Source organism: Ictidomys tridecemlineatus, chromosome 3, assembly GCF_052094955.1.
Source record: "Ictidomys tridecemlineatus isolate mIctTri1 chromosome 3, mIctTri1.hap1, whole genome shotgun sequence".
NCBI lineage: Eukaryota > Metazoa > Chordata > Mammalia > Rodentia > Sciuridae > Ictidomys > Ictidomys tridecemlineatus.
Window position 1 is genome coordinate 168,697,702 of NC_135479.1, and position 20,335 is coordinate 168,718,036.

The 20,335-nt window shown below is 36.7% G+C and overlaps 1 protein-coding gene across 5 annotated transcripts in view; it reads right to left on the reverse strand.

Moving 5' to 3' along the window:
* Positions 1-20,335, reverse strand: part of Epha6 (EPH receptor A6) — a 792,729-nt gene that overhangs the window by 37,995 nt on the left and 734,399 nt on the right. For all 5 annotated transcript variants that reach the window (XM_078044415.1, XM_040270502.2, XM_005336763.4 and 2 more), the window contains one exon: positions 3,499-3,648. In XM_078044415.1, coding sequence (XP_077900541.1) covers positions 3,499-3,648 — 150 coding nt within the window. The remainder of the gene's footprint in view (positions 1-3,498; positions 3,649-20,335) is intronic.

The window sequence follows — 20,335 nt, forward strand, 5'->3', positions numbered from 1 at the left end:
GGAAGAGCCAGTATTTTGAGAGAGCAGCTGGGAAATTTTTGATTAAGCTATTTTTGCTTCCAAACTAAAATTCCGGTTATAGGATCTGTCACGGATATGCTAACTTTCAATATGTTTAGCTAAACAGAATTCCAACTCTCTTTACTATAGCTGCAAAAAATATTCATGAGATACATAAAAGATCTTAGCTTTTTCTACTTTGCTCTAGTCTTGTATTGATCTGAGGACCTTCAGGTTTGTTTCCCTGCCCCAAAGCCCATCCCTGCCTTTTCCCCCCCTGTTCTCTTGCTTGAGTATTGTTTGATCACCAACACCAAGACAATGAAAATGCATTAATTTAGGCCCTACCTGGGCATGGAAAAGCAACAAGGCTCTGAGTGGAAGAAGAGATCAGTTTTATGCCATGGCATTGGCAATCCTGAATGAATGAGAATGGGCTTAATGTCAGGAGTCTCTTCCTGGCTGCAACAGCTTTTCTGGTTCCAGATAGAGTCTCTGTGGCCAAACAAGGCTTAATAGGCGAAATCAGTGTCTAAATGGTCATCATAGACACATATCATCAAGACCCATGGCCAGAATGGCTGGGTAAACTGTTGGGCAACATCCAGACAGCAAGAGCCTAACAGCAGAGTCCATACTAGTGTAGGCCACTTACAGGGAGGTCTATGCTGAAAATTGCACATTGGAGCCTTTTCCTGCAGAAGCTGCTCTCCTAAAGTATCTATCTTGTGGTCTGGCATTTTCACTTGTACCTGCTCCACTCTCTGGAAATCCTATCTAATTCTTGGCATCTGCACAGAGATTGGAAAAATCCTAAACTTCAAGAAAGAGCAATTTAAATCATTCATTTGCTGAGAAAGGAGTGATAATGATTTTTTTTTCAGTGATTATAAAATCATAGCATGTTATTGTTAAAAGGGACATTAAAAAATCTTTTGACCCAGTCCCTTTAATGTATTTATTGGTCACCCAAAAGGAGGTACTTTGAAAAGGTAAATGACTTTTGTGGTTGAATTATGGTTCACATAACCATTGCCACAGTAACTAAATTGGTGACTTCAATGTACCCGAGGAGGTAAGAAAAATTAGGGGACTAGAAACATCATGTATGTGTTCTTTATATTTATTTGTCTCTTCCATTATAAAACAACTATTTATGAATGTCTAAAAAGAATGACTAGTTATGACTTTTCTGAACATGAATGACTTATGAATATATTTTATAATATACATAATTTATTTTAATGAAGTTCTCAGCATTTATCTTCCTCTTCTTTCTATCTCCATAATAGTGATTATCATGTCACATATTATGTATTTTAATTATTTATTTTGTTTCTAGTTTTTTACTTTATTTATAGTATATCTGTCTCCCATTAAAATGTAAATTTCACAAGGGCAAGAAATCACTACTTCTATGTGAGGAGCTACCGTGGACCCTACACCAAACCACCATGAAAGACACAATTATTCCCTCTTCTATTTTTCTTGGCCACAACTTATTGTAGAAGTTTATTGGAATTATTTTCTAAGTGTACAGACAAATCACTTAAATGTGATTTTTAGGAAAATCATGTCACTTATCTATGCTTCAGTTTTATGACCAAGGAAACAATGGGATTGAACAAAATAATCCTTATGGTTCTTTCTAGGTGTTATACTTGTTCTCTTTTGTATCTCTAGTTCCTATAATAGACAAAGTACCTGATAAATGTTTTTATATGAATATATTAGTACAGCAGTATTTGTATATAATGTGCAAATAAATTTACATGTTAGCTGTGGATGCCGAAGAACTGTTTACTCTTATGGGTATATTACTATATCCTCTGAGGCAATTTTTAAAATCGCATGTCTGTCAGGGAACAGGTTAACACAAAGACCAAGTAGGATACTAGTTAAGAAGGCTTAAAATATAGCAGCTTCTATGCAGTGAGGACTATAACTCATCTAGAAGGGACTTAATTCTAGGGATTTGCTTGAATGGCATATTTTAGTCATATCAAACCAGGACAAGTAGATTCTTGGGTTTAGAGTAGTGACTGAATTCATGGTTTCTATTGCTTAAGTATACTTAACTGGTTAAAAATAAAAATAAACATATTAACAATAAAAACAAATAAAAGCCACAACAAAAAAAAATGTGAGTTCTTTTCAGCAGTGAAGGGGCAAATTTTTGCTCCTAGAATTCAACATTAGGAAGAGCTAAAAAGGAGGTCAGGAATTGCCCCAAACAAGGTCCAGTGTCAGGGAAGAGCAATGAGGTCCTTCAAATAAGATTCTCTGGAGAATACTAGGCTCTAGGTAGGTGATGTGGCTCTAAAATGCCTAAGTTTCAGGGGTAGAGCAGAGATGGCTGTATATGGTCTCTTTTTGTGTAAGGCCAGATGTTCTGCAGCACCCAGCCACACTGGCTTTCAGTTTTGATGTTGTGACTGGGAGAGCAAGGAATGAGCAGTGTGTTTGACCTCAAACCCGCTGCTGTGTGGGTTTCTGAACTTGGCATTCTCTCAGAGTTCATATACACTTACAGAAATAAGCAGGACTCAGCTGCAAAAGTAATTCTACATGACAGGGAGAAACATTAGCTTTGCCCAGCTGACCAAAAGCCCAATGTGTGTGTGTCCCACATTAGAAGAGCATAAACTTTCTCTGTGATTAAGTCTTTATAGACTTAATTTGAAAGTCAGGGAGGAAGAATCTAAGTGTGGGGTGTGGAGGTCTGGGTGGGTTGCTCAAGTGATTAACTGAAAAAAAGAACAGGATATTGCAATAGTTGTATTCTGTGTGGTTTAGGGATTGTTTCTGATCACATAGTCTTTTTTTGCATATATGAACATTCAAAATCACATTAGAGGTGATTTCCCTTCACCCTTGTCTCAGAGCCATCAGATGCTTTGAGGAAGGCAGGTGAGTAGTCAAAGCCTGAATTCTGAAATGAGGAAGTGGGGAATGAGACATATTGTCAGCTTATTGGCATTGTTGGGATACCTACATCTTCTGATCACTGTTCCTGTCACTATGGACAGGTCCTAGAACAGATTGCACAAATGATCATCTATCTCAAAAGAGCCTTACTAGATGGTGTATCTATAAGGCATTGAAAGCATTCATTCTTTTTCTTCTAAGTGGTAGCTAGCCTAAATTTATGTGCGTTTGACAGTTGTTCATTGAATTTTCTATGGAAAAAATGAAAAGTAAACATTATTTTTTCTTTTGTTTTACTTGTAGGTCAAGGCCAGTTCATTAGCACAGTCTTGCTTCAATAGAACAATGATTAAGAAATGGATAAGATACTCACAGGGCAAAGCCCATCAGCTGACCCCAGGGTCCAAAATCAGCTGAAGGTTAAGGGTTCCTCACTTCTCAAACCCAGCCTCTGGCACTGAGCAACTCACAGGAAGATAGGGCTAATCCGTGTGAGGATAAAAGGTGTATTTCTCCCCCAAGGCTTAAGTGTTTATTTTCACAAAATGACTGAAGTCTCCATGTACTTACATCTTGGTTAGACATTTCCCAATAAGGTCTCTCTCCATAGGACATGACCTCCCACATGACGATGCCGTAGCTCCATGCATCACTTGCAGAGGAGAATTTTCTATAGGCAATAGCTTCTGGGGCCGTCCACCTTATAGGAATTTTCCCACCCTGAAAAGGAAAGTGAAGATTTTTTCAGCTGGCCCACAAGTGAAATAAGAAACAAAATGGTGCTTCAATTAAATGTCTTTTGTTAGAAAGATCTAAATACTTTATAGTAATATTAGTGTTTTAAATTAAAATCAAAAGAAATACAGAGGTCTGGGGTTGTGGCTCAGTGGTAGAGTGCTTGCCTAGCATGTGTGAGGCACTGGGTTTGATTTTCAGCATTGTGTATAAGTAATAAAATAAAGAAAGGTCCATTGACATCTAAAAAGTATTTAAAAAAGAAAGCCAGAATTATGTTAAAATGTCAGAAATATTTTCCCTTAGTAGTTATTCGGTAAAAAAAGGAAAAAAAACCAGTTTTAATAGGAAAAAGTTACACTTCAGAAATATTTTATTTCATTTATTAGTTAAATTTATTTTTACCTTAGATTCACATAATTAAGCCCACTATTATGCCACTTGAAGAGAGTTCCAGATTATAGAACATTAAAACTAAATTTAATTGAACACTCATTAAACATTGTATTGCATTTATAAATAATAATGATGATAAAGCTCTAATTTAATTGAAGACAAGTAGTTAAACACAGAGCTGTGACATTCTGCACCAACCCCATGTTTACCAAAATTTTATTTCCTTTTCTTTTTGTTGGCTATTACATTTATTTAGAAATGTTCTTTAACTCTATACCAGAGCACCTGAGAAGAATAATATTTTTTTGAATGCTGTAGGTTACTTTATATTTTCTTTCTTCAGTGTTCTAGTTAACATTTGAACATATTTAAAGAGATTAAATGGCATGAATTCAATCTATACTGCTCAAGTATTAAAGCCCATCATTCTGTTATACTTAACTTTTATTAACATTTATTACATTTTATCTGTTGGAACACTCTATAAACCCCTTTATACTGTAATGACAAGAATAAAACAATTCATTCATTTGATTTACAATCTTTAAAATTTCTGCCCCTCTGAATTGTCAGGATGAGCAGCTGCAGGCAACCGGGATGCCACTAGATGGAGCTAGAGAACAAGGAGTGGCTCCCAGACTGCTCTCAAATAGTGGAGATGGCTTCCATTGAGGGCAAAATTATCTTCATCTTAAGAACCCACTACAATGGGATTGTTCCAACATCAGCATTTTCATGATAACAGCAGGTGATCACCCACTGTGTACAAAGTCTGGTGTTTCAAGTAGTAAGGGTGAAAAGAAAGGAAGAATGTGTTTCTGGCCCTTGAGGAATTTAGATTAAAGCTGAATTTATTAACTGAATAATAATCTAATCATGACTTATTTAGTAATCTAAACAGTACATACTTGAAGAGTAAAAGAATTCACGCAAAATAGGAACAATTTATGTTTCACAAGGCAAATTAGAGAATTAATGGAACTCTCATTTCAAAGACTCAAACCATAAAATTGTTAGAACCTTCGGGGAAATAACTTCAGCTGGTTTCCTTGGTTTTAAAAGTGAGCAAACAGAGTTCAGAGATTAGAGATTGAGAGGTTTAGAGATTCCTCACTATCTTATTAGGAACCTAAAGTTCTACCAGTGCTTTCAAAACAGAATTATGGGACATTGATTTACAGAAGTTAATACTTCAGCATGGGGGGAAAGTTGGACACAAATAACTTCAGTGTTTTAACACAGATGGTTATTACCACATATCATGACAAAATAATGGAAGAAATCCTGAGGCCTGGAGTTTTCATGTTTTGGGGCAGAAGTTAAAAGTAGTACCAAATTAGACCAGAATATTAAATTTACAAAATTGATGATAGCAGCTGGTGGGCAGGGAAGTGCAAGGAGATAGGATTTATTCTTTTAAAGTAGGGTTGCCAGAGAAGATACAGGTCCAGTAGTTAAATCTGAGTTTTGGACAAATAACAACTTTTTTTAAGGATAAGTATATCCCATGAAGAATGTTTTTGTGTGTGACCCAAATATTAAATGAGATCTGTATATACTAAAAATATTCACCATTTATCTGGAATTCTAATTTAAATGGATATCCTATATTTTTATCTGCTAAATACAGGAATACTAATCTAAGACACTAAATCAGAAATGGAAACAGTGTTAACATTCCATTAACTGAACATAAAGTGGTGTTCTGAGAAAACTGGTATAATCTTTATGATTATGATTGAGGGACAAAGGTACTCTAACTTGTATTTGTTTATTAATACTATAGCATTCTTTGCTTTTTGTATGTTTGGGGCTAAAGTGCCTCAGTTTTGTGGCTCTGAACATTGAGTAAAACTCATGCTTGTTTCAAGTATGGAAGCCACGCATTCAGAGAATAAAGACAGTATCTGTAGATTTGACATTACAACAGCAGAGCAGTAGTCTCATCTAGCATTTCTGACTCTGGATCTTTCTTTGTTCTGGCAAACAATATGTGGAACTGCTAATCTGCCTGGATGAATGACAATTATAGTCTGCCTGAGTGTTCCTTTGCAAAATCTTTGTAAGTTAAGACAGTCCCTCCCAACACACACACACACACACACACACACACACACACAGTTAATGGTTATTTTATGGTCATTTACTCATTCATTTTTATAAATAATGTCTCACATCTTATATTAGTGATTCACACATTTATATTTCAAATGACAATATCACATATAAATGATAACTTTATCACTTTCCTTCATGAGATTTTATTTTACCCTCAAGGGGAAGCTAGTTCATAACATTTGATAAATAGCATCACTACCTATCATGAACTGAACTGCATTCCCTTAAAATTCATATGCTGAAGCTCTAAGCCCCAATGTGGCTATATTTAAAGGCAGGATTTTTAAAAGGGTAATTAAGGTTAAATGAAGTCATAAGGGTATGACTGTCCTCCAAATGACTGGTGGTATCCTAATAAGAAGATGAAGAGCCCCCAGAGGCATGCAGGCACAGGGAAAAGGCCATATGAGGACATCCTCGAGAAGCAGTCAGCCATCTGTGAGCCAAAAAGGGAGTCCTCAGGAGGAGCCAAACTTGCTGATACCTTGATCTTGGACTCTAGCCTCCAGAACTGTGAGGAATAAATTTCTTTTGCTTAGATCACCCAGTCTGTGGTATTTTCTCATAGCAATACCAGCAGACTAATTAATATTCTGCCACAGTCAAAAACTAACATTTTTTTTCAAAGTATTTGTTAAAATTAACACTATTGCAAATTGAACAGTACATCTTTATTTCAAATTCTATTACAAGTGTTATCTTGAAGTGAAAGTGTTAGCTAGAAAAAAAAATCTTAAAATTTGAAAAAACAAGGAGTAAAAGTTTAGGGTACAAAACACAATGCAAAATAACAAAAATGCATTATAAAGTGAACCTGATAGTATGCACAGAATGGAAAAATTCTGAACACATATGTAAGAGAGGTAAGGAAGCATTCAAATCATTTTTTCCACTGGGATGATATGTGTTAGATACAGTTTAGTTCTAATTGCAATATGAGAAAGCAAGAAAGAGGCCTTTAAATACTCTTGCCTGGTCTCTATTTCCTACAGTAGAGAAATAGAAGCCAAGTTCATCTAAAAAAAATAGTATAGAACAATTTAAATGTTTGTGGCTTAATCTTGCTTACTGTTTTCATCCAGATCTTGAATTATAAAGGGAATGCACTAAGGTGCTTTTTACTTTTTCCTCAAAACGTTAACCACCAGGTGTTTGTTTCAGGTTTCAGAAATGAACAAATAATACTTTAGATTTGAAATCCCAATCACTGGAACATTATTCCTTGCTTTACCATATGTTTATGACAGATAAAAAGTTACCAAAGATGCTTATCAAAATGACTGAATGTAACTCAAAAGCATTTCCATTTAATAATTCCTTTTTATGTAGCAAGCTTCCCCACTTAGGGAAAAAAGGAGAAACAGGAAATAAGCAAACTAGATGGCAACTGAAACTGTTGCTAGTAAACATTTCCCCCCACATTCCAAGTCATAGTCAGAGCTTGTTATCTAATACACAGGTGGTGGGTGGTAGGTGAAAAAGCACTAAGGAGAGAACCAGGAATTCTGTATACCTGTACACAACATCCTTGTCTACACTAAAGCTCCGGTGTGGAGTTGTCTCCTACGTTCATTTAACTTCTGAGTTTTAGAATTTAACGCTCTAATCTTCAGAGGAGTGACCAGTCAATTGACATGCAGTAAAGTCATAGAGGCGAAATACTGAAACCCAAAGAGAGATTCCATAGAGAAGCAAACACTTTCATAAAGTCCCTCTCCATTTCACACTCATTGGATTTCACTGTTTATCTTTAAAGGAAAATGGTTTGACTAGACAATAAAAATAGCCATCAGATTTTCCATTTCTTATGTCCTCAATCGATAGCTGAGGTATTCAAACTTCAGTGAGAATAAAGAATTATGGCACAGAAAACATATCTATTATGCTTAAAGGATAATTTAAAGAATTTGTAGTGGCAATTTTGACTAAACAATATTATTTTTTTATGAACTGCAAATTCCAAGTGAGATGCAACCCTACTGCAATTCATCATGTGACTGTGAGCAAGTCTTAACCTTCCAAACTTACATTTCAGAGATGCAAAATGAGGGGATTTGAATTAGTGGTTATAAAATAGTAAGCCATAATGATTTTTATTTTTAAACATTTGTGCATGGTCTCTCAGCTTCCAATAGATTGTAATAAGATAGATCAAAAGCACTGGTACCAAGACTGTGTGAGCAGACAGGCTCATGGCAGACAAAAGAGGGGACAAGTACATTTTTGGGCCGGTCCTAGGCCAAAATTCAAAGGTCACAGTAATTATTCTAGATGGCAAGTAAAAGGTAAAGTAACTTTATATTTCTTGTTTAAAAAGGTAACAGTGTGGACAAGTAAGATCTTAGGATGGTATGACATCAAGACACGGATTTTCTGTTCTTTTTGCTTTTTAACTCTTAATGGATAACCACCGGTTATTTGGAGCAATCATATGAAGTCTTATCAGTGTCGGAAGATAATACTAATATGATTACTGAAGGATTACCTTAAATTTGACTTTCTTGTCAATGGGATTTTCTGTGTGGCACAAGTGGTCTGATTTTGTGAGCATCGGCAGAGGGGTCAACATCCTCCAGACTCTGCCTTAATTCACTGCGGTGCCCCAGGAAATCATAGCAAATTACAGAAAGATCTCAAAAACCTCATTAGTTATACTGAAACCCCTTACTAGGATTGTGCATGTCTTTTTTTTAAACTGTCTTTTTGTGGCACTGGCATCAGACACAGGGCCTCACACAAGCTAAGCAGGTGCTGTACCACTGAGCTACGTTCCCAGACCCTCTGTGCATGCCTTTTAAAATTATTTCCCTACCCCTTCTCAGAGAGGTATGTACATCCCACTTTCATTGTGGTTTGCTAATCTAGGGCGATTCTGTTGTTTATATGAAGTTTTATTCTTTTCTAAAATATGGGGATGGTATGTCTTCACTGGAAGAATAATGGAGGACTAATGTTGGAATCCATTTGTAGTCACAAAGGAGACACTTCACATATTTTTACTTCTAGATGACATTTATTAAATGGATTAACTAAAAACGTATACATAAGATTCCTCTTAGCTGCTACTGCATAGCAGGAATTTAGTAAATGCTGTTTCCTTAGTTTGTGCATTTATGCCTTGTCTATTTTGGACCTGCTTAGATTCTAGTTCAGATCAGTATCCCACATTTCTCATTTGGAGTCACTGAAACTACTCTACAGTGCCAGGCTCCAGGGTGATCTTCTTTCTCAGATAAAACTTATTTTGGGGGGGCGGGGGGCTGGTACAGGGCCTTGAACTCAGGGCACTTGACCACTGAGCCACATCCCCATCCTTATTTTGTATTTTTTTTTTTTTTATCTAGAGACAGGGTCTCACTGAGTTGCTTAGCACCTCACTTTTGCTGAGGCTGCTTTGAACTTACAATCTTCCTACCTCATTTTCTGAGCCACTGGGATTACAGGGGCCTGCATCTCTCTGCCGGGCAGTCAGACAAGGGTTTAGGGGTCTTAGGCACCAACTCAATTATACTGATGGACGGGATCTGACCCAGTTTTAGTAATTTAGACCTTGTCTTGCCCAGTTCAAGGAAATCTATGTGTCTTGGTCTCATAAGCTTGGTCCTATGCCTATATCCCTGCATTATTCTGTAAGTGCCCTTCCAAGATTGAGGTCATATCATATGCATCTTAATATTTCACAGGTGTAATTCTGTCATCAAAGATCATCATCATGGTTGAATGTTGGCAGGCCAGACTTCCGCCTTACGGCATGACCTGCTTGAAAATGATTGCCTGGGCTTGTCTTTCTTAGGCATTTTTCTTCTCTATGAATCATTTTAAATAAACATGAGACTGTGGCACATTGGACAAGGCATTAAACAAATTCCTTCAAACGATGCTCAGAGACACTGTCGAGTACCCAGGGGAATATGGACAATGATTCTGCATCTGTACTACGTAATTCACAGAAACCAGACTAGGATTTTCTTTTTTTTTTTTATTTTTTATTTTTTAGTTCTCGGCGGACACAACATCTTTGTTTGTATGTGGTGCTGAGGATCGAACCTGGGCCGCACGCATTACAGGCGAGCGCGCTACCGCTTGAGCCACATCCCCAGCCCTAGGATTTTCTTATTCTAAAAGAAAGACCCTTTTTAAAAGCATAGTGTTCAAAAATATATCATTCGATCTTTTTATTGAGACATAATATTTGCCCATTTTTATAGGATACATTGTGATGATTTGATACATATACACAATGTGTAATCATCAAGGAAGTAAGCACTTCCATCTCTTCAAATGTTAATAATTTTTATGTGCTAGGAATTTCTTACTCTTGTAATAATTTTGAAATATGTCATAGATTGTTTTAACCAACAGTTACCCTACTGTGCTGTGGAAAACTAGAATTAATTCCTCCTCTGTGTTTTGGTACCCTTAATTTAACTTTCTTTCTATTATACCCACCCTTCCCAGTCTCTAATAACCCACTATTCCACTCTGTTCGTCTAACTAGATTGACTTTTTTGTTGTTGTTTGAGTACTGGGGATTGAATTTAGGGGCACTCAACCACAGAGCCACATCCCCAGACCTATATTTTATTTAGAGGCAGGGTCTCATGGATTTGCTTAGCACCTTGCTTTTTGCTGAGGCTGGCTTTGAACTTGTGATACTCCTGCCTCAGCCTCCTGAGCTGCTGAGATTACAGGTGTGGGATTACACCATGGCTAGACTGATTTTTTAGTTTTCAGAAGTCATTGGTTCTTAATAACTGCTATGGTTTGAATGTGTCCTCTGGAATTCAAGGGCTGGAGAGATAGTTTAAGCTGTTATTAGGTCATAAAGTTTCTTCCCTCTTGAATATATTAATGCTATCAGCACAGAAGTGGGTCCCTCATAAAAGAATGAGTTTGGTTCAGTTCCCTTCCCTTCTCTCTTTCTCACTTGCACATGCACACACATTGTCTTTTTCTCTTGCACTTGTGTCATAGGGTAACATAGGTATCAAAAAGCCCTTCACCAGGTACAGGCCTTTGACTTCCCAGCCTCTGTAACTATAAGAAATAAATTTTTGTGTTTTTTTTAATAAATTACCCAGTATTAACTATTCTGTTACAGCAGCACAAAACAGACTAAGACAATAATTTTATAAGATAATAAGTACTATAGAAATCTATGGTAAAAAGCATTGTTACAGAAAAAAATGTGAGACTAGCCTTTTTCATAATTTTTTATATGACAAAGACTTCTTGATGGTGTCCCTTGTTTGAGCCTTTAACTTCCGGTGCCCAGAACCTTAGCAAATGTGTTCTCTGAGATCTCAGAGTACTGGATTTTATGAACTCAGAGTTTTATCAACTGTTTGGCCTTGGCCTGAAATAGGTTTGCAGCTAATTTTATCATGGCTAAGTGGTTATTGTTGCTGCTGTTGTTTTTCAAGTGAATCTACATGTCTGTCGACAGAGCTCTCTAGAGCTCCATCACTCCACCCTCTTGCTAAGGTGCTCATCAGATACACTTGACCTATTTCCATTATCCTTCTGGCCCTGTAGGCTTGCTGTCAGGCTCCTCCCCCTACTCTCACTCCAACTCAGCCTCCCTGTTCTGATTATGAAATAAACAATTATCTACTGTTGAAATTTATTTTAGAATGTAATTTTCAAAAAGAATAGGGACAGATGAGAAATCATTTCAAATAAACATGAATAGCTAAATTACCAGTTTTGTTTTCCACTTGTTAAAAAAGTTTTTAACTCTACAGAAAGACTCTCTCATTCTCTTCTCACACGATATGCCAGGAACTATATTACATTTTAATTCCTTGTCTAAATGTATAAGCAGCTCAGGGAATGCAAATTTTTTGTTCCCATAATAAAACAGTGCTTATCATGTTATTCAAAGTCCCAAGAATCAGGATTCTTTTCACTTGCTTCCTCCTAAATTGTTCTGGAAAATAATTCATCACCATCTATTTCTAAGTATTCTCTTTCATTGAGAACATAGGTGCTACATCATTCAACGAATAACACCATTCTGGGCGACATCTGTTAAATTACATTTTCTATTCCATCCTAGAAGGGAGATAATGTAGGACACAATGCTACTGTAATATAGGAGAATTAAACATATACATTATTATGAGCATTGCCATTGTATCTGGGTGTAGATAACTTAAACATGGCTGACAGTACAGGCAAGTTTTTCAAAATAACCTGTCATTCATTGCAGCTCTGAAAATATACTCTATGGTAAAATCCCACGGGGATAGCTGACAATAATAGAATTAAAAATACTGTTCCCACTCTTTTCTGGACACCAGAGAAGAGCAGCACTCTTCCCTAGCATCTCTCTCAAGTTAGTCTCTTTCTGTTTTTGTCTGTTTTTACAGAAGACTAGCTAGCTAGCCTAGCCTTCCCTCCCTGGTATACTTGAATAAAGCTTTTTAAAGCTTCTCATCTATAATGTATATGACAAAAACCTATGGAAATTAGCACTGAAGTAATTTTTTAAAAATATACTCCACAATTTAGGAGAGTGAGGGATTAACTCTTATGGTTCATTTGCTACTGTAAGTATTTCATACCTTAAAATCTTTAGTGATACTATAATTCTCCATCTGTATAACACTTGAGAGTTTACAAAGCATTTTTATCTCAGTGGCCTCAAACTGATAAACAACACAAAGAGTGAATAGCTCCCTTTCTTACAAAAAGTTATACTATGAAAATAATCCTAATGAAAAGCAGTGATTAAAACCCGTACCATATGTGACGATTAATTAATTTTATGTGTAACTTGATTGTGCTAAGGAATACCCACAAAGCTCGTGAAACATTACTTCTGAAGGTGGTTCTGAGTGTGTCTTTGTAGGAAGAAATTACCACTTCAATTTGTACCTTATTGAGTAAAGAAGATTCACCTGAGAAAGGGCATCATCAAAATCCTTTGAGTTCCTGGACAGAACAAAAAGAAATTTTGCTCTCTCTCTTTTGAAGCTGGGAGGTCTAACTTCTCTTGTCATGGGACAATACAACTTTGGATTCTTGGGTCTTCAGAGTTGGGGACTTCCCCTGTGCCCCATACCAGCACAATGGCCACCATGCCTTTGGATTTGAACTCGATCACACCATCAGCTTTTCTGGTTCCTCTAGCTTGCAAATGGCAAACTGTGGGACTTCTTAACCTCCATAATTGCATGAACCAATAGCCCTTGTAAGTTTCCGCACATATCTATGTGTATTCTACTGGTTCTGTTTCTCTGAAGAACCCTAATATATCACCTATCTTCATGGTTGAATGCTACTTATGTTGAGAAAACATCTAGATCCTGTCATTAGGAAAATAAATTGTAAAAAGTGAAGCGTACCTAAATTTATACCAGTATTATTTAAAACCTTGTTTGAAAGCAAATATTCAAAGATGATGAAGAAAGTATATAGGACTTGGAGGTACAAAGCAGATTAATCTGATAAATCCTAGGGTGCTTACTTTGGAGAAACAGTACACAATATAAAGAAAGAAAGCGAATGTGAAGCTGTCTTTTCTTCCTTTTTTCACTAATTTGTTGTGTGATTGTGGGCAACGTATAGGTATTTCTATAAGGTGAGGCAATCGGACTATGTGATCTTTTCATTTATATTTCATGATTTGTTAACAAACATAATACCTCACTGAGTTAAAACAGAAAGAACAAGCTTCACTTCTCTGAGGAAACAGAAGGCTTAGAGCCAGGCTCAGTTGCTTCCTGCATCATTGCTATGCTCATTGTCATGCCCACAGGCACTGTATACATTAAATCAGCCTGTTCCTGACAGATCCACAGTGCTTTGAACACATCTGAGAAGCAGGTCTTCTTTTGCAGCTGCCACATGTAGTGTTGTGACATATCAGTTCAGAGTGCAACTGTGACCTTATATTACCCTTTGTCAGGAAGGCTAGCTCTGGGTGTAATCCAAAGAGGAGAGACAAGATGACATGATGGCATCTTTATAGGCAGTCTGTTTGGGACCAGCTACTCAGACAGATGAACACTCAACAGAGAGGGTGCAGCCTCCTGAGAAACCCAGGCAGCATTACTCTGTGGGAAGGACAGGCTGAGGCTCACACCCACAGGTGGGTAAGAAATTTAAAAAAAAAAAATCTAGAAATATTTGGAGCTGGAAATATAAAACAATGTTCCATACAAATGAGTCTATTTTATAGGTAGATTTTTGACTGAGAGAATTATTAAAATGTTAGTATTTTGAATAGGTTTTAAAATTGGGGTTAAACTGATTAAAATATGGAACACCATTTTTTTTTATATTCAGGTTCATAGTTGAGAAATTTACACACCTGTTTATTCTAATACTGAATGTCTTCTCAAGTTATCTCTTACTGAAAGCCTACCAGTCCTTTGTATCCTAATTTTTTTCATGACCAAAGTGATTCCTCCTCTTACATCTGCCTGTAGCACCCATCTGCCTCCCTCATTGGGCAGTTAGCATTGTGTATCTTCTAGGTTTTTAAATTGTGGCTGTATAATCCCCCATCTCCCCAATCCATGATTTTACTTTCCATAGTTTCAACTACCCATGGTCAATTGTGGTCCAAAGATAGTAAATGACCCCAGAAATAAATTAAAAAAAAAAACCTCACAAATTTAAATTGCAGGCTGACTCAGGCATGGTGGTGTGCCTGTTATCACAGGCTTCAGAGGCTGAGGCAGGAAGATCACTTGAGCCCAGAGGTTGAGCCTATAGTATGCTATGCTGTCTATACTGAATTTGGCACCAATATGAGGTCTCCTGAGAGCAGAGGGCCACTAGGTTGCACATGCTGATCAATAGTTGGATCATACCTGTGAATAGCCAGGGCACTAGTTTAGCCTAGGCAGCATCCTATTAAAAAAAGAAAAATTGCATGTCACTCTGGGTAGCACACTGAAATCTTGTGCTGTCCTGCTGCTTCCTGCCCTGGGAATAAGTATTCTCTTTGTCCAGCATTTTCCCAATGTATAGATACTCACCTGTTAATCACTTAGCAGCCAACCTGATCATCAGATCAGCTGTTGCAGTCTGCTGTGGTTATAATCTTTTACTTAATCATTGCTCCAATGCTGTATTACAATGTATATATTATTTACTGCACTTCATCTCAGCATGTAGGCACTGTTATATCATCACAAGAAGGGCAAATATGATTCAATAAGATTATTATGAGAGCAAGAATGTATTCATAGAACTTTTATTACAGTATATTGTTGTGATTATTTTATTATTGTTGTTAATCTCTTACTGTACCTGGTTTATAAATAAAACTTCATCAGAGGTATTTATGTATAGGAAATACATATATATGTATATGTATGTAAAATATACAATATATAATATACATAGGGTTTGGTGCTATCCATGGTTTCAGAATACACTTGGAATATGGAACATATCCCCTTAGGATAGCCTGGGTGGGGGACCTACTGTAATGTCTCCCATGAAAAGTTATAAAAATACTGAAAGGTCTTTTTTTTTTTTGGTGTGTGTATGTGTGTGTGTGTGTGTGTGTGTGTGTGTGTGTGTGTGTGTGTGTGTGTGTACTAGGGATAACCAGGGGTGCTCTACTGCTGAGCCTTTTAAATTTTTATTTTGAAATAGAGTTTTGCTAAGTTACCAAGGCTGGTCTTGAATTTGTGATCCTCTGCCTCAGTCTCCCCAGTGGCTGAGATTACAGGTGTGCACATCACTGCTCCTGGCTCTAGAAGATCTTTTATTCCTCTTTGTAATCTTTATAGTATTCAGTATGTTGTTATGATTATCATGGAAACTCACTGATTATTTACTAAGGAGATAACAGAATGGGGTGTTAGGCAAATGATTTAAAGGGAAAGCACAATTTCAGGCTCATATTGTATAAGTGGAATTCAAATTTTACTTTTTAGTTCCTTCTGAATCAACTTTATGAACTTAGTTGATGATAAGGAAATAAGAAAGGGGAAATTTCTTTATCTACATTTTCAGTTCATAAAGGATGTCACCAGAGAGTCATTTAGGGCCACTCATGGCATTCATTCATTCATTCATTCTCTTAGTCTTTCTTTGATCAAACTGTTTTCAGACATATCTTCCATGCCAGGTGCTGAAGTGCTCCTTGTCCTCAGGGAAATCACATTTTAACAGTAGGGGCATAGATGTAAACAAATAATAGCAGTACAGAGGGTAAAGACTTTCACAGAAGTTGGTAACAAATTCACATGGGAGAAAAAAAAAAAGATCAAAGATCAGCTTTTGGAATGGCTGGTGGGGAGAGGAAGAAGGGCTTCACACTTCAATTGGTATTTAGGAAGAGTTGGGGAAAAAAGTAGGAGTTTAACTATGAAGACCAAAAGGTCAGGACATCCCTTCAGAGAAAAAGAGCAAGTTCAAAGGCACAGAGGAGTGGAACAGCATGTTATGTTCAGGGAATTTCAAGTTTTCTAAAACTGTTGCTGCTTAGAGTTCAAGTAGGAAGTCAGTAGTTTGAAATCTGAAACAACAGCACCTTGGTTTGAATGGTAGGCATAAAGGCATAGGATTTCACTATTGTCACTTGTTATGTGTTCCTAGAAAACTCAATCTTACAATTTGGGTTGCATCTGTCACTATTTCTATGTGAAAAATTATACACCATTTGGCATGATTGTTTTTGTTCTTTTTTTGTGGCTTAAAGATTTGTATCCTGTGCTAAAAAATGATGTAAATAAGTTCTTATTTTTTTAAAATAGTATAAAAGGATGACAAGGATCCTAAACTTTTCCTTTGACCTTTTGCATCAAAGACCTAATAAAAAATAAAATCAGTTTAATTCTGGTAGAATCACCTGCAATAAGTGTGGGCAATCATGCATCATACCAATAGGTTGAAAGATCTAATTTTACTTGCATAACGTATTCACTGTCTGATAGCATATTTTTCCAATGAATACATTTTAGAAAAGAAATCCTTTTAAAAACAAGCTTCCAGCTTGTTTTGCTGAGGTTTAAGTGTATCATTTGGTTTCTGAAGCCTTGTTCTTGTGGACAGCAGATGGCTCTGAAGGACATTGCTGGAGTGCTGAATGGCAGGACATGACAGGATCTGGATGTACTTGGCTGCAAGTGGAATAAAGCAAGAAGCAATTTTTATCATTTTCAAATTATGTCATTAGCCAACAGCAAAGAACAGTTTTAAATAAAAGAGGCCTTATCTAGTCATGGTGTGGGATCTTTTTAAAAGATCAATCTGTGCTTCTAAGACTCGTTTTCATCTTTGCTTTGAGTGTCTCTTGACTCTTAATTTTACTTTATATACTTCTTGATCTTTTATCTTCATCTTCTTCTGTTTCCTTTTACTCTGTTTGTGCTGACAAATAACTCCTTGTGTGAATAAACTATAACTCCCCTGAGGCAGAGACTTTGCTTGGTTCCTTGCAGTTTTCTCACTGCTTGCAAATGAGCCTGAGCATAAAAGATCTCAATTAATATTAGTTAAATGAATGTTGAATATGTAGCATAAAATAAAAGCAGTGCTAATCATCTAGTGGGTAATAAACATTCTAAATGATGCCATGAAATGTGATAGGTACCCTGCTAGTGAAGAGTCAGGGAAGGCTTCCAAGAGACAATGGAGTCTAGGCTGGGATTTTAGGTAAGACTGGAGTTAGATGATGAAAGAACTGTGGGAGGAGATAAAGGGATTGGAGAAGGAAGGTGGAGAGACCAGTCCAGCTAGAGAAAGCATCACGGATATAGAAGTGTGGAGGAAGATGAGTACGACTAACTGGAGAGGGTGAGTTAGGGTGCTGGAGAGATGAGGCCTCAGATTTAAAGAAGGGCTTCTTAAGTCACTTAAATGATTTAAACCTCATCTTGGGCCAATGGAAGGCTATTGAAAAATTTCATGCACAGGGATAATAAAATCATGCTTTTGTGTTTTGTGATGTTTTTAGATTACTTTGGTTGCACTAGATTACAGATGGGGAGGGGGAAATAGAGTAGAAGCAGGATGAATCGTCTTAAGAAGTAAGTTACGTTAATTTGTAATTCTACAATAGTCACATATATTAGCAAATCCTCATACCTTAAAGACGTGTTTCAATTCCTCTGATGAGATATTGTCTGTATTACAGAGAAAGATGGGATGATATTTACTCAACGCCATCTAAATAGAGAGTCCAAATCAATTATGTAAACAAAGTTGAAGGGGGAATAGTCAAAGATTAATTTTGGAAAATTCTCATTTTCAAAACCATCACACACTGTAGATGCATCACTTACATGTTCTTAAAGTGTATGTTTAGAAAAAAAATCCTCTGAATGAGTCAGGGTTCTCCAGACAAAAAGAACCAATAGAAAACACACACACACACACACACACACACACACACACACATACACACACACTCGGGGAAAGGGCTCATGTGATTATGGAGGCTGAGAAGTTGCATGATATACCATTAGCGGGATGAAGAATCAGGAAGGCCAGTGATGTTATTCGGTTTGAATCTAGAGGTCTGAGAACCAGTAGAGCCCAAGGTATAACTAACTCTCAGTGCAAAGCTGCAGCCCTGAGAACAGGAGTGGGAAGATGGGGTTTAGGGGGATCCTGGTGCTAATCCTGGAGTCTGAAGGCCCGAGAACCAGTATTCCTAATGACTAAAGACAGGACAGGAGACGATGAATGAGCCAGATCCAAAAGAGATAATTCATCCTTCCTCCACCTTTTTGTTCTATCCAGACCTTCAATGGATTAGATGATGCCCACCCACTTTGGCAAGAGTGGTTTCATCTCTTAGAGTTTACTGATGTAAAAATTCTAATCTATTCTGAAAACAGACTCATAACCACACCAAGAAATAATGTTTTACCATTTATCTAGGCATTCCTTAGGTCAGTCAAATATGACACATAAAATTCATCCACACATTATCTAAGGAACTGCTAATTTGAGTGGAAAGATTTCCTATGAATATTCAAAATGAATAATGTCATGTTTAAAAAACAATCTACCCTTTGCTACTTAATTCATAATGGTTTTCATATAAATTAGTCTAAATTAAATTTTTACTTCAAATATTTTACCTGAAATGGAAGAAGGACAAATGTCCAACTTGCTTTCTCACACACCTGTTATCTTCTGGGTATAAGAAAGAAAATTCCCTCAGAAATGTTGTTTTTCCATTTTCCATTTATGAAATTCTATAAGGCCAATTTTTATTTTCCCCCCAAGACTATAAATTTGCTCAGGCAAAAGGACTTCACATGGCTCAATGTTATACTACAAAGAAACAGACCCTAGGTCTAGCTGCTGAAGCAATTCAAGGAATCAAAAATGGCACTTAGAGTCACCATGAGCTTCATCAGTTATTTAAGTACAAAACAAGATAATTTACTTGATTGTGTTTTCTGATGTGGTGGTTTTCATCCATACAATTCAGACTGATTTTTGTATTTTGTTTTGCTTTTTTTATTTCAATGATGATTCTACAGCCAGTGTTGACTGGAAAGCTTTACATGATGTGTCAGTTGCTATGTATTCAGTTCTGCTTGTCATATTATTGCACTAAGTAAACATCTTTCACAGCATTAAACTTGTCCTCATATCTTTCTGGTAAACAAAACTGAACTTAAAGCAGAGCCTTGAGAATTCAGGAGGAGAGAAAAAAAATCTACTTGTAGAAAAATACCTGAGATGTTAAGCCCAATACTCTATTTAAACAAATAACATCACGATTTTCCGGAAAGCCTCTTTCATTTGAGGATGGCTATGCTCATATTATTCATTCAAAATATGAGCTTGGTCATCTCCAATTAGTCTTGGACAGGCATTTATAGCAGTCCACAAGCAGAACCATTGGCCTGGTTTTACATTATTGACAGGCTCTTCCCAAACAGCTTCTTTCTAGAACCTAGAGGAAGCTTCATGTCAGCACTGTAGTGCATTAGCCTGGCTGTCAGAAACACTTCCTGAGGGCTGACTGCTCCTGCCTGACTTCAGCCAGTACTGTCAATCTTTCTTTCATGAGCCCTAAAATAATCACACCCTCCCTTCCCCAAGTGTCTCTTAGAAAAGAAAGATTAACTTTTATAATTGAAGGAAAGAGAGATATCTTAACGTTTAGAACAGTGGATGTACATATTGTTCATGGTAACAAGAAGGGAGAATAGCCTACCTTTGTTAAACT